This window comes from Spermophilus citellus, assembly GCF_964194105.1.
Source record: "Spermophilus citellus genome assembly, chromosome: 14".
Taxonomy (NCBI): Eukaryota; Metazoa; Chordata; class Mammalia; order Rodentia; family Sciuridae; genus Spermophilus; species Spermophilus citellus.
Window position 1 is genome coordinate 103,100,739 of NC_138194.1, and position 13,469 is coordinate 103,114,207.

The 13,469-nt window shown below is 51.1% G+C and overlaps 1 protein-coding gene across 1 annotated transcript in view; it reads right to left on the minus strand.

Annotated features, from left to right (window-relative positions):
* Positions 1 to 11,522, minus strand: part of LOC308633527 (maestro heat-like repeat family member 5) — a 48,775-nt gene extending 37,253 nt beyond the window's left edge. The window contains exons 1-3 of the mRNA XM_081266376.1: positions 11,472 to 11,522; positions 6,380 to 6,539; positions 5,649 to 5,701 (exon numbers count right to left, since the gene is read on the minus strand). Of these exons, the coding sequence (XP_081122502.1) occupies positions 5,649 to 5,701; positions 6,380 to 6,539; positions 11,472 to 11,507 (249 nt within the window). The 5' untranslated portion in view covers positions 11,508 to 11,522. The remainder of the gene's footprint in view (positions 1 to 5,648; positions 5,702 to 6,379; positions 6,540 to 11,471) is intronic.
* Positions 11,523 to 13,469: the final 1,947 nt, after the last annotated feature.

A 13,469-nucleotide genomic window follows, 5' to 3' on the forward strand; every position in this document is an offset into this window, starting at 1 on the left:
AGCGGCCTTGCCCTTCTGTGAGGCTGCTGGCTGCAGAGCTGGTTGAAGTCTCTCGGGTCTTGTGCTGACCAGAGTCTCTGCATTCCATCGAGAGGCCGCAGGAGTGACAGCACGCAGCTCTTAGAACTAACCTCAAGGTTGGCCAGACTGACCTCGTGGAAGTGTCTTTAGTGGGAAGGTGGTTAGATCTGCAGTTTTTTTAAGGTTTTGGAAATATTAATAAAAACGACAATGTCAACATCAATCAAAGCTTAAAATATCATACATTTCCCCCAGTTAACTCTAGTTTTAGGAATTTATCCTGAAGAAATAATTTACCAGGGAGAAACGTCTTGTTGGGCAGAAGACAAGCTTAGAGTGCCCCCTGCAGGGGAGATCTCCTCAGCCCTCCCTGGGGCAGACCCTTTGGTCCCTGAAATGGAAACTGCTCCCCACTTCCGGTAGAGTCTGTGCTCCACTTCTGGCTTACTTGCTGATGCAGGGGTGCAGCAGACCCTGGGTGGCTGTTGTGGTTGAGGTATGAGGTGTCCCCAAAAGCTCACGTGTCAGACAATTCCAGAAAGTCCAGACGGGAAATGATTAGGTTAAGGCAGCTGTGACATGATCACGGGTTAATCCGACGACTTGGATTAGCGGGGTGGCAGCTGGAGGCAGCAGGTCCCTGATGTGGGTTTGTATTTCACCCCTGGTGAGCAGAGCTCTCTCTCTCTCTCTCTCTCTGCTTCCTGGTTGCTGTGTTCTGAGCTTCTTCCCTCCACCAGGCCTTTCCGCCCTGATGTGCTGCCTCACCTCGGGTCTCAAGCAATGGCGTCAGCTGACCATGGACCGAACCTCTGAAACCATGAGCCAAAATAAACCTTCCCTCGTCCATGTTGCTCGGTCAGGTCTTTTGTTCAATTGATACATGAAACAGTGGCTCTCCACCTGTAGGACAGGTGACTGCGGGATCCTTTTGAGACTCTGCCCTCTGGGAAGTCCTCAGCCCAGAAGTGCCAGGGGCTCCTGTCAACCCCCTTTCTGTATGTCTATTGCTGTAAGTACCAGCCCCCCAGGTCCTGAAACTCAGAAAACAAGCCCACCCCAGAGCTCTGCAGTGGCCTCATTGGGTAGCAAAAATTGACCCAAACGGATGCAGGAGGATTCATGGGAGTTACTGTGAGTGTTTGGTTTCTATGTGAAGAGTTATCACTGTACCTGGTTCTGCATCTGCTCCAGACCCCTCTTCTGGATGTCTGTGGAATATACAGGATGGACATCATTTTGTTTTTTTTTTTTAAATCTGAAATGTTCTGAATTTTGAAATATATCTGTTTCCAAGCATTTTGATTTTTAGAATTTTTAAGTATTTGAAAATCAAGCCATTTCTAACTTACAGTGAAATGCACAGGTCTTCAGTGCACAGCTCAAGGATCTGAGCAGAGACCCACATCATCCACACACCGTCAAGATGCGGGGCGGGTGCTTCCACCCCAGAGAGCTCACTCACGCCCTTCCTAGGAATCCCTGTCACCCCCGTCACTCCCAAGGTTTCTGACTGACCCCACTGCAAAGGGGCCTCCTCTTTCTGGAAAAGGGAGTTGTTTCGATTCTGGTTCAATTCTCAGCATTTCCCCGGGGGTGTTGCTCCGCCTCCCAGGTAGCTGGGTTAGAGGCTGCCCAGAGGAGGCTGGTGGGGGACTTCCTAGGAGGAGGGAGCCTGTGTGCACAAGCCTCTGTGTCTCTTGGGTATAATCCCTACAAGGGAATTGCTGAGTGAGGGCTGTCAGGTTCCCAAAGAGACAGCACCATGGCCGTCCCACGGGCAGCGGTCCTGCCTCCCTGTCCTTGCCAACGTTGGGTGCCCTCAGGTTTTTGTTTGAACTCTCAAGGGGCATATGATGGCAACTCTCCAGCTCCCTGGGGACCGCACTGTGGTCATCTTTCCTTTGCTCAGGGCCATTCCATGGCTTCCTGCGGGAAGCACCTGTCTGCATCCTGCTCATTGAGAGAGCAGAGCGGCTCAGTGTTCCCGCTGAGCTCTGGGAGCGCTTTCTCACTCTGCGAACAGTCCCTTGTCGGAGGGACCTGGGTCTGTGCATACTTCCTCCATGTCTGCGGCTCCTCTTTCTCTGTTTTGGATAAGCAGACGTTTCCATGGTAATGGAATACAACTTGTCAATTCTTTGTATTATTGTCTTCTGAGTCCCAAGAAATAGTTACCTAGTCCAAGTTGGCAAGTTTATCCTGTGTTTTCTTCTAGGTGCTTTTTAAGTTTTGGCTTTACATTTAGATCTTGGTTCCAATTAATTTTTAAAGAATATTTATTTTTTATTGTAGTTGGACACATACCTTTATTTTATCTATTTTTATGTGGTGCTGAGGATCAACCCAGGGCCTTGTACGAGCTGGGGGAGCGCTCTGCCGCTGAGCCACAGTCCCAGCCTCCCAATTAATTTTTGAAAGTGGTTTAAGGTAGACAATAAAGTTCATTTTCCCCTCAGAAACAGATAATTGTTCATGAACCTTGTTCAAAAGACTTTCCTTTCCTGGTTGAATTGCTTTGGCAGCTTTAAAAATCATTAGAGTATGTGAGTGTGGTTTTATGTGGGATTTTCTAATTATTTATTTGTTTCACCAGAGCCAGTGCCTCATCTTTCTGTTTCCTGTGCCTTAGAGCAAATGATCTTTTACTGTGGTTTTAGACTTTTACAAAAATCTCAAAATCAAGTTGTGGAATTCTTGCAATTTTGTTTTATAAAAGGATTATTTTAACTACTCTAGGTCCTTTGAAATTTCCATGTAAAAATTTAACCTATAGATTATATTTATTGCCTCCCCTGATATCTTCTGCTATCTATTGCTCATTCAATAGCATATTATTTATTCTCCAGGTGTTGGAATAGCTTCTATTTTTGTATTTTATCATTGATTTCTAATTTCATTCCATTATGATCTGATAACACAGGGTAGTATCTCTGTTTTTTTATATTTGCTGAGAGTCGCTTTGTGGCATAATATATGGTCTATTTTAGAGAAGGATCCATGTGCTGCTGAGAAGAAAGTGTATTTACTTAATGATGGATGAAATACTCTATGTCTGTTAAGTCTAAATCACTGGTTGAATTATTGAGTTCCAAAGTTTGTTTAGTTTTTGTTTGGAAGTCTATCCAGTGGTGAGTCACTCATTATTATTGTGTGGTCCATTTGCTTCTTGAAATTGAGAAGGGTTTGTTTGATATACGTAGATGCTACATTGTTTGGGGCATAAATATTTATGATTGTTATGTCTTGTGGATGATTCCCTTAAGCAGTATGAAATGACCTTCATTATCCCTTCTGATTAACTTTGGTTTGAAGTCCACTTTATCTGATATGAGGATGGAAACCCCTGCTTGCTTCCACGGTCCGTGTGAGTGGTATGTTTTGACCCACCCTTTCACCTTCGGTCTGTGGATGTCTTTTCCTGTGAGATGAGTTTCTTGAAGGCAGCATATTGTTGGGTATTTTTTAAAAACCCAATCTTCCAGTCTATGTCTTTTAATTGATGAGTTTAGGCCATTAATATTCAGGGTTATTATTGAGACGTGGTTTGTAATCCTGGACATTTTGGTTTATTTTTTTTTAACTTGACTTGGTTTCTCCTTTGATTGGCCTTTCCTTTAGAGTAGATCCTCCCTTTGTTGATTTTCATTGTTGTTTTTCATTTCTTCCTCCTGGAACATTTTCCTGAGAATGCTCTGTAGTGCAGGCTTTCTCACTGTAAATTCTTTTAACTTTTCTTTATCATGGAAGGTTTTATTTAGTCATCAAATCTGAAGCTTAGTTTTGTTGGACATAAGATCCTTGGTTGACATCCATTTTCTGTCAGAGCTTGGTCTATGTTGTTCCAGGATCTCTTGACTTTGAGGGTCTGGGTTGAGAAATCTGAGATTCGAATTGGTCTCCCTCTCTATGTGATCTGAAACTTTTCTCTTGAGGATTTTAAGATTCTACCCTTATTCTGTATGCTACCTTATTCTGTATGCTACCCTTATTCTGATGTGAGGGTCACGGTGTTGACAGTTATTAAGTTGATCCAATTGCTTTCCCCATGCCTCATCCCATAAATAGCCCCAAACCCTATAATCAGGCAGGTGAATTTCAGACTTGCTCTCCCATCTCCATGCCCTTGCCTGGTGAATAGACTCTCTTTTGTAAGACTCTTCAGTGTTTGACACATTGCATGGAAGGTAAAATGGATGTGGCTTGGTAATCAGAAGGTTTTAAATTATACTACCAGTTTAGTACATATAGGACTACATAGATTTTCCATTTCTTCTAGTGTCAGCTTGGTAATTTGTGTTTTTCAGGGAATTCATTGCATCTTTAGTCTGATTTATTGGAATCATATTTCATTATCATCCTTTAATATCTAAAGGATTTTTAATGTTCCTTATTTTTTTTCTGAAACTGACATTGTATGATTTTTCACTTGATCAGTTTATTAATTTATTAATCTTTTGATGACACTTTTTGGTTTTATTCATTGTTTGTTGTTTGTCTCTTTTTTAGTTCTTTAACAAATGGTTTAGTATTTATTATTTTCTTCCTTCTACTTTTTTTGGGTTTAATTTGCTCTTTTTTGGTAGTTTGTTAAAATGAAGATTTAAATAATTTTATACATTTCTCCTGTTCTAATACAGGCATTAAAATACAAATTTCCCAGCATTGCTTTTTGTCATCTATGTTGTGTTTTTATTATCATTCAATTAAAATAAAAATATTTTCTAGTTCTCTTGTGATTTCTTCTTTGACCCATGGATCATTTAGAACTGTGTCGTTTAATTTCCGAGCATTGGAGTTTTTCTAGATACCTTTTAGTATTGACCTCTAATTTATGTTTTGGTCAGAGAAAGTACTGTTTGACTTCAGCCCTTTTAAATTTATTGAAAATTGATAGATGCCAGTGTGTGGTGAGCTAGGGAATGTTCTATTTGCATTTGAAAGGAATGTCAATTAGATCATTTGGTTAATTGCGTTGGCCAGGTCTTTGGTTTCCTTAGTGATTTCTGTGCTCTGTTCCATTAATTACTCTTGTTCAGCGCTGTGACAGCGTGACCAGCACCAAGCCCGGCTTGCCCTGTGGGTGCCATGCAAAGGCTCCATGGTGGTCAGCGCCCAGGGTCTTCACGGTGACCCTTTGAGCCAGGACTTTTATCCTCATTGATGGATGGTGAACTCAGGAACAGTGAGGCTGACAAGGCCACAGCTGTGATTGGTTGAACGTGAACCCAGGTCTGCTGTGGCCCATGTCCCTTCTCTCAGGTTTGTGAGCTCCAACTCGGGGTGTGTCCGATGGGGCTGCCCTGAGATGGCGCACCCCAGTCTGCTTCCCCCTTTCAGCTCTGGCCCCTGTGTCCTCTCTGGTCCCTGGCCATCACGGATCCAGGTCCTGGGCAGAGTGGAGGGCTGTGTGTCGACACCTGCACTGCCTCAGGACCAGAGACCCAGGCTCCAGTCCCCACTGTGGCTAAGTCCCCTCCCGTCTGCTCATCTGTACTGTGGGGAACAGCCCTGCTCCCTCCCTGCCCCTCTCCTCCCTCCCCCTCACTCCTCCTCCCTCCCCACTGTACCCTCCACCTGGCCTGGCTGCCCACAGAGGCCCAGGGCCAGCCGGTCTCCCTGCCTACCTGGGCCAGCAGGGTCTCCCAGCGCGCCCTGTCTTCCCGGTTCAGAAGCTCCTCTGTGGGAGACGGAGGTGGGCTGCAGCCAGGTCTGAGCTCACAGCCAGGGCTGGCCCTGGGGCCCCAGTTCCCCCAGCCCTCAGACACTGAGTGGGGGGGACACTGTCCTGCCTCTGCCTGGCCTGGCTCCGGGGTCAGGGTCCAGGGAGCTGGGTTGGAATTATGGCCCTGGCCCCTTGTGTGTGGCCTCACACAGGCCCTGTCCTTCTCTGGACCTCAGGCTGTCTAATGGTGACTGGAGGGACTCCTCTGAGTAGGGCCTTTTGGGATGTGCTGAAGTTCCTTCAAGTTTGGGGAAATAAGGCTCAGGGAGTCTTGTGAGGTGAGGAAGCCTTATGGGAGATTTGGAAATCCCACCTCAGTAGGGGCTGCTTTGGAGGCCCCGCAGGTGCAGAGGGACCCTTCCCAGTTCCAGGGTGGAGGAACAAGGCCAGGCTAAGCTGAGTCCTGCCTGGTTCCGGGCCCGGTCCTAGGAGACCTCTTGTCTCCTCCCTGCTGCCCCTGGGCCCTTGCACAACCAGCTCTCCTCCAACTCCTCTGCAGTTCCCGCCTGTCGCTGCTGGGGGTCGGGGCACAGCAGCCTGGTGCCACCCACATGAGCCTCGCTGTCTCAGGGTCGGTGTGCCTCCCCTCAGATCTGCCTCCCTGCCCCCCCCCCCACTGCAGGCAGCACATACCATGGGAGGACAGGGTGCCCATCACGTAGAGGACGCTGCGATGCGGGAAGACACCTGTCAGGAACTCCGTCTCCAGGTGCTGGGCCACCTCCGGCCACGAGTGCCTGCAGAGGGCCACCAGCACGTCGCTGGCCGCGTTCTGGTACATGTCTTCAAGCTCCTGGGGGGGAGGGGCAGTCAGCGCAGGCCGAGAGCCCGGCGCCTCCAGCCTGTGGTTTGATTGACACAGCATTGGGGGGATGGAAAACAGAGGCTGATAGAGTAGGTAAAGCATCCTCAGCGAGAAGAGCGAAGCAGGGGGCGTCCAATACCAGAGCTTAAGCCACACTACAGAGCTATAATGACCAAAACGGCTGTGCTGGCACCAAAACAGACCGTAGACCAGAGGTACAGAACAGAGGACACAGAGACAGACGAACTGGAAATCTGTTAAGGTCTGTAAACAAGTCAGGATGGTGCCTGGCATTTTGCCAGGGGGAGTGGTTTGTAAAGTAACGCCAGCGAGCCATTAAGTGTGGAGATTCCTTATTGGTTGACTGCTGTATCTAGTTTATGCTAATTAAGATAAGCTGTGTGGAATGTATAAATACCTCTGTTGTCCTACAATAAACGGCTCCTACTCCTGCTGTATCAATCTACACAAGTTGCTCATCACCCCCGGTTATTTTGCTGCAGCCAGACTGCGGCAGAAATCCATATGTAGCAGAGTGAAATTAGACCCCTGTCTCCCACCCCGCACAAAACTCAGAGTGGGATCAAGGACCTTGGCCTAAGCTAGAGACCCTGAGCCTGCAAGAGGAAAGAGGAGGCCGAACTCTCCATCATTCTGGCTTAGGACCTGACCTCTCAACAAGACTCCTACAGTACAAGAAGGAAAATCAAGAATCAATAAATGGGATGGAGTCAAACTAAAGAGGTTCTTCATAGCAAAGGAAACAATCAAGAATGTGAAGAGAGGCCTACAGAAGGGGAGAAAATCTTGACCACACTCACCTCAGATAGAGCATTGATCTCCAGGATATATCAATGACTCAACAGACTTCCACCCAAACCCCAGATAACCCGATCCATCGTGGGCTAAGAACTGAACACTTCACAGAAGAAGAAATACGATTGGTCAACAAAGTGAAAAATGTTCAACACCTCTAGCAATTAGAGAAATGCAAATTAAAACTCCATTGATAGTTCATCTCACTCCAGTCAGAATGGCAGTTATAAAGAACACAAGTAACAATAAACATTGGCGAGGATGTGGGGAAAGGCACACTCATTCACTGCTGGTGGGACTGCAAATTGGTGCAACCACTCTGGAAAGCAGTATGGAGATTCCTTAGAAACTTGGAATAGAACCTCTTTGACCCAGTTATCCCACTCCCCAACATATATGAAAAGGACTTAAAAATCAACATACTATAGTGTTGCAGGCACATCAATATTTATAGCAGCTCAATTCATAATAGCTAAGCTATGGAACTAACCTAGGTGCCCCTCAACAGATGAACGGATAAAGAAAATGTGGTCTAGGGGCTGGGGTTGTGGCTCAGCAGTAGAGTGCTCGCCTAGCATGTACGAGGCCCTGGGTTTCATCCTCAGCACCACATAAAAATAAATACATAAAATAAAGGTATTGTGTCCAACTACAACTCAAAATAAATATTAAAAAATGTGGTCTATATACACAATGGACTATCACTCAGCCATAAAGAAGAATGAAATAATGGCATTAGCTGGTAAAAAGGAGTGGAACTGGAGACTGTCATGCTACGTGAAATAAGCCAATCCCCCAAATCAAGGCAGAATATTCTGTCTGATAGGTGGGTGCTGACTCACAAGAAGCAGGGTGGGAGGAGGAATAGAAGTTCACTGGATCAGACCAAGGGGAAGGGAGGGAAGGAGGGGAATGGGAATGGGAAAGACAGTAGAATGAACGAGACATCCCTTTCCTGTGTTCATGTGAACCTCACACCGTGTCCGACCACAAGAATGGGAGCTGTGTGCCCTGTAGGTAGGGCATGTCAAACCCATTCTCCGTCACGTGTAACTAAAAAGAACAAATAAAAAAAGAAAGAAAGAAACAAGAGGCCCAGGGAACGGAGGGGAGCTCTGTGCCCAGGCTCTGGACTCTGGGTCCCCTGAAGTCCCATAATACATTGTCCTGCACCCTGCCTCAGGGCCTTGCTCTGTGGAGCCGCCTGCCCGGTGCTGCATTCCCCTGGCCCTCTGCCAAGCCCTCGCTGTGTCTAAGGCCCACTCCCGGTCACGCTCAGGACATGTCACGTCCTGTAACGTCACCAAGAGTTCAGAACCCAGGCTGTGCTCCTGCTGGGACTCTCTACCTGCAGGGTGGCTCTTGGCTGCGCCAGGCCCCCCAGGCCCCCCAGAGCCACCCTTGGGCGGCAGCCAGACTGGGCCCGGAGCCGGCCCTGGGCGGCCACCGGCCTTCTCGGCTGCCGTGGGATTCTGTCATCTGCATCCCGCACGGCTGCTGGAGGAGGCGGGGGCAGCAGAGACCCTGCCGTAGGTGGCATCTGAAGGAGCAGGTGTCCAAGGGCCCCTCCTGCTCTCAGGAAATGGAGAGGTCATTGCAGTTCTTTGAAAGCACATGGTTGTGAGGGCTTCTTAAGAGGATGGATCGGATCTGATTTTGCTTAAAAAAAGAAAAACCCTCATTTTTTTTAAAGAGAGAGAGAATTTTAATATTTATTTTTTAGTTATCGGTGGGCACAACATCTTTGTTTGTATGTGGTGCTGAGGATCGAACGCGGGCCGCACGCACGCCAGGCGAGCGCGCTACCGCTTGAGCCACATCCCCAGCCCCGAAAAACCCTCATTTAAAACTACATTTAGGAGAATTTAAAAAGGACAACAGCAATCATATTCTCGGAGCTGGAAGCAGACAGACGAGAGATTCGAAGTCCAAGAGCTAAGCCAGGAGCGGGAGAGGCCTAGAGCCAAGCCCACAACCTTGCGTGGACCCAGGGCGAGGTGCGCCGTGGTGGAACTCCAGAACTCGGGTGCTTTGAGCCCCCGGGGAAGGCAGGTCCTACAGAAGAGTGGGCGTCAGGATGGCCTGGGCCTCCATGGCTCAACAGAGGGCCGAGGACGAAGGGACGCGATCTAGAGTCCAGGGCCCAATAGGACACAGAGGGTTCTGGAAACTCATAGCTCACGGTTTACTCCCCAAACACTCTTCCGGAGGAAGCAGCTGGAGATGAGTGTCTTCTACATAGGAATTGGGGAACGAGGCTGCTCAAATCATGTTACATGCACGTGGTGGGAGGAATCCACTGTTACATATAATTACAATGCAACAGTGAAAAATGAATTTTAAAAGTTGGCAGCAGAACAACAATAAAAGGCATTTTTTTAAAAAAGCAGCCTATAATCCCAGCAGCTTGGGAGCCTGAGGCAGGAGGATCATGAGTTCAAAGCCAGCCTTCAGCAAAAGCAAGGTGCTAAGCGACTCAGTGAGACCTGTCTCTAAATAACATACAAAACAGGGCTGGGGGTGTGGCTCAGTAGTCGAGTGCCCCTGAGCTCAATCCTCAGGCCCCCTCCCCTCCGAAAAATGTATCTTTGCCTGAAAAAATAAATTTGATATATGGCAGAGGAGGGAATAAATTGGGAAGGAGGAAGACGTGGGGTGTAGCAATGGGGTCTCCTAATGGAAAGGGTGGTGGGAGTCCCAGGGCAAGGCAGACCCCAGGATGATGCCCAGCACTGCCCTGGGAGGGGTCCTGTCTGCCCCCAGGGAGACTGAAGCCAGACCCCGAGCTGCCCTGTGCGCTCAGCTCCCTGCACCCGCCCCGCCAGCGCTTTATCATGACAGAAGCCACACACGTCTAAACAGACCCGGATCACGCTACAGGAGCAAGGTGGTGCACACGCGCACACACACACACACACACAACACATGCACACACACATGCACACGTACACACACACACACGCACACACACGTGTGTGTGCACGCACAAGTTTAAACAGAGAAAGGAGCGGGTGGACCTGTCCCGGGCCCCTCTGTCCTTCCTTCTGTCCTCCCCGCCCACGGTTCTCAAGCTCTCTGGAGTGCACCCACTGTCTACCCACGAGGCTGTCCCCTGGCCAGTCCCACACTCCAGCCTCCCTGTCCTTCTGTAGAATGGGGCCAGAGCTCCTGTTGGTGGGCTCTGCTCTGGCCTTTGACGTCTGCTTGTCCTAAAGAGCTCCCTGTAAGGCTGTGAACACGGCCCAGGAAGGACACAGGCCCCTCATCTCCTGGCAGGGGGGATATCTATCACAATCGTGCCATCCTTCCCCAACCTTGGACACTGGCCGGCCCCAGCCCCTTAGTGGCCCAGGGGACATCTCACACAGTGCTGCCCACGCCCACAGGCCTAAGGCATGGCTGCTGCCCGCTGCCTGGCCTGCGAGGGACGGGCCCCTGTGGCCCTGTGTGGCCTGGGCGCTGCACTAAAGACCGTCTCCCAGTGGCGTCGGCCTCCTTGTCACTGGCACGACATCCTGGGTCAAGTGGCCTAGTCACGGCTTGGTGGTGCTGTGGCCTAGACTGCAGGGGGCCTGGCCACTGCCCTCTGGCCACCACTCGCCTGCGTGGGTGAGGACTCCACCATGGGGCTGCCGGGCTACCTGGTCTGAGATACACCCCTGTCCCCACAGCCCTGGAGGCCACCATGGAGACTGCTGCTGGCCTGGGGATGGGGCTGTTCAGGTCCAGTCCACACACCTCCACGGGCAGCAGCCCAGGGGCAGGAGCCGAGGGCTGAGCTGCAGCCTGGGGAATGGGTTGGACTGGCACTTAGGTCTCCCAGAGGCTGGAGTGTGGGCAGCCACAAAGGGATGGTCAGGGAGGAGGTAGTCAGGGGAACCCAAGCCCAACTCAAGAAGGGACCTCCCTGTCTCAGCTTCCTCAGCCCCAGAATGCATGGACCTGTCCCTCTGAAGGGCCAGTGGTGAGGACACAGGAGTGGACACACACCGTCTGGGGGACCACGAGACCCAGCAACACTGCGTCACTGGGATCCCTGGGGAGCCACTTGCATCCCCAAAGCCCCTAGGGGAGTAGCCATTGGCCAGGAGGGGGGAGACCCACCGTGGACTTGGTCATGTTCTCCAAGGCCAGCTGCATGAAGCGCCTCTTCCAGATGTCCTCCATGACGTCACTGGCACCAATGACATTCTTCAGGACCTGGAACAGCCGGAACTTGTGCCGGTTGGAGATCTATGGACAGCAGAGGGGGTGCTGGACGGTTGGGTCTGGTCACGCCCGGGATGCCAGCAGGAGCACTGGACGAAGGGAGGCAGAGAGGAGGCCAGGAGTGGCTGTGTGTGGCCATGCACTGGGCAGCTCTTAGGAAATGCCTGCTCCGTGCAGGCCTGGACAGGAACCAGAGACCACGCGGAAGGGGATCGTCCCCATCTCAGGGAACTGCCATGGGAATGAGCAGCAGTCCATGCCCGTCTGGGCAGTCATCGTCCATGCAGCCCCCAACTCCGTCCACCCACCCTTCATCCATTTCTGCCCCCACTTCGCTCAGCTTCAGCTCCCCAGTCTGCGAGGATCAGAGTGTTGCCTCACCAGAGTGTTCTGAGGGCCAAGCCGTGTCCACTCCCTCCTCCTTCCTCAGCCCATTCAGCACAGGAGGACGTTGAGTCTTGCCCCAAATGAGTACAATGGAGGCCTGGAGCCCCTTAGGGTGTAGTGCCCCCATGTCTGCTCCCAAGGGCCCAGGCACGCCCACCTCTGGGTTGTCTGCAAAGTAGTCGTGGATGGTCTCCATCACCAGGTAGGGGGACCCCTGAGCCATGTCCTTGATCTTCTTGATGATGTACTTCAGGTGCAGGGGGTCTGAGCTATTGATGTCCCGGAGCATCTTGAAGCAGATGGCTGAAGTCGGCAAGAAGAGTGTGAGGGGTTGGGCTCTGGGGCTCACCTCGTGGCCGCAGGGCTGGGTGGGCAGGGGAAGGAGGTCGGGGGGCAAGGAGGGAGCTGCACGCCAGGAGGACCAGGTGCCTGGGCAGTCCTGGGCCTCCTCGCTGCCCAAATGTCCTCACGGGGCTTGAGAGGGACAAAGAGCAGGAATGCCTTCCAGTCGGCCTGTCCTGTGCACCCACGTGGATTCCCACCCACTCACTGACCTGCCCACCTCTTCATCCACTCATCCATTGTCCACTCGTCTGTCCATCACCCACACATCCATCCCTATATGTTAGTCCACCAGTCCGTCTACCTATCCATCTTTTCATTTTTGCACTCATCTACCCACGCACCCACCCGAGTGCATAGATCCATCCATCTTCCCACTATCATCTGTGCATAGATGGCCCATCCACCTGTCCATCTTCCTGTCCATCCTTCTCTCCCTCCATTCACCATCCTCTGATCCTCTCACCCTCCATGAGGGGGAAAGCATTGCAGGGAGAGGTCAGGCCTGTGCTGAGGCTCTGAGGTTTGAAAGTGAATGGAGGGGAACGGAAGGTAGGATGGCAGATGGGTACTTGGGGGGTGTTGGATGGTGCCCCAAGGGGGGGTGGGGAAGCCAAGGGAGGAGCAGGGCTCCCCGCTGGAAGCTCCGTGAGTGTGCACCTGGCGCCATCTCCAAGTCCTGGAGAGGACCCCCTCTTGCCCTGACCCTCAGGACTGCATCCAGTGGAGGAACAGGGTAGGGTTTGCTGGAAGCTGACCCCCCGCGCACCCCCTCCTTGCCCTGGCCGAGTCCCAGGCCTGGTGATCACCCGCGTTGTAGGCCTCCTCCATGAACATCTTGTGCTCCTTGGGCATCAGGGCAGCCTGGCTGCTCCTGGACTTGCAGAGCAGGATAGTGGTGTGCTGTGACTGCCTGTCCCTGCCGGCAGAGTCCTTTGGGGACTTGCTGCAGGAGGACTCCTTCGCGGGTCTTGGGACGTGGGAGGAGATTCTGAAAGGAAAGGGGGGCTGGAGAGACGGCTGTGCACGTTTGTGTTCAAGATGGAAGTGCAGGGTGCTGAGTCGCCGGGTTTGGATCAGGCTGGGAGGTGGTTTCCGGGGGTCTAGCCTTCCACTCACGGCCTGGCTGAGCCCTGGGAGGAGGCGGGGGTCGAGGTCTCAGGA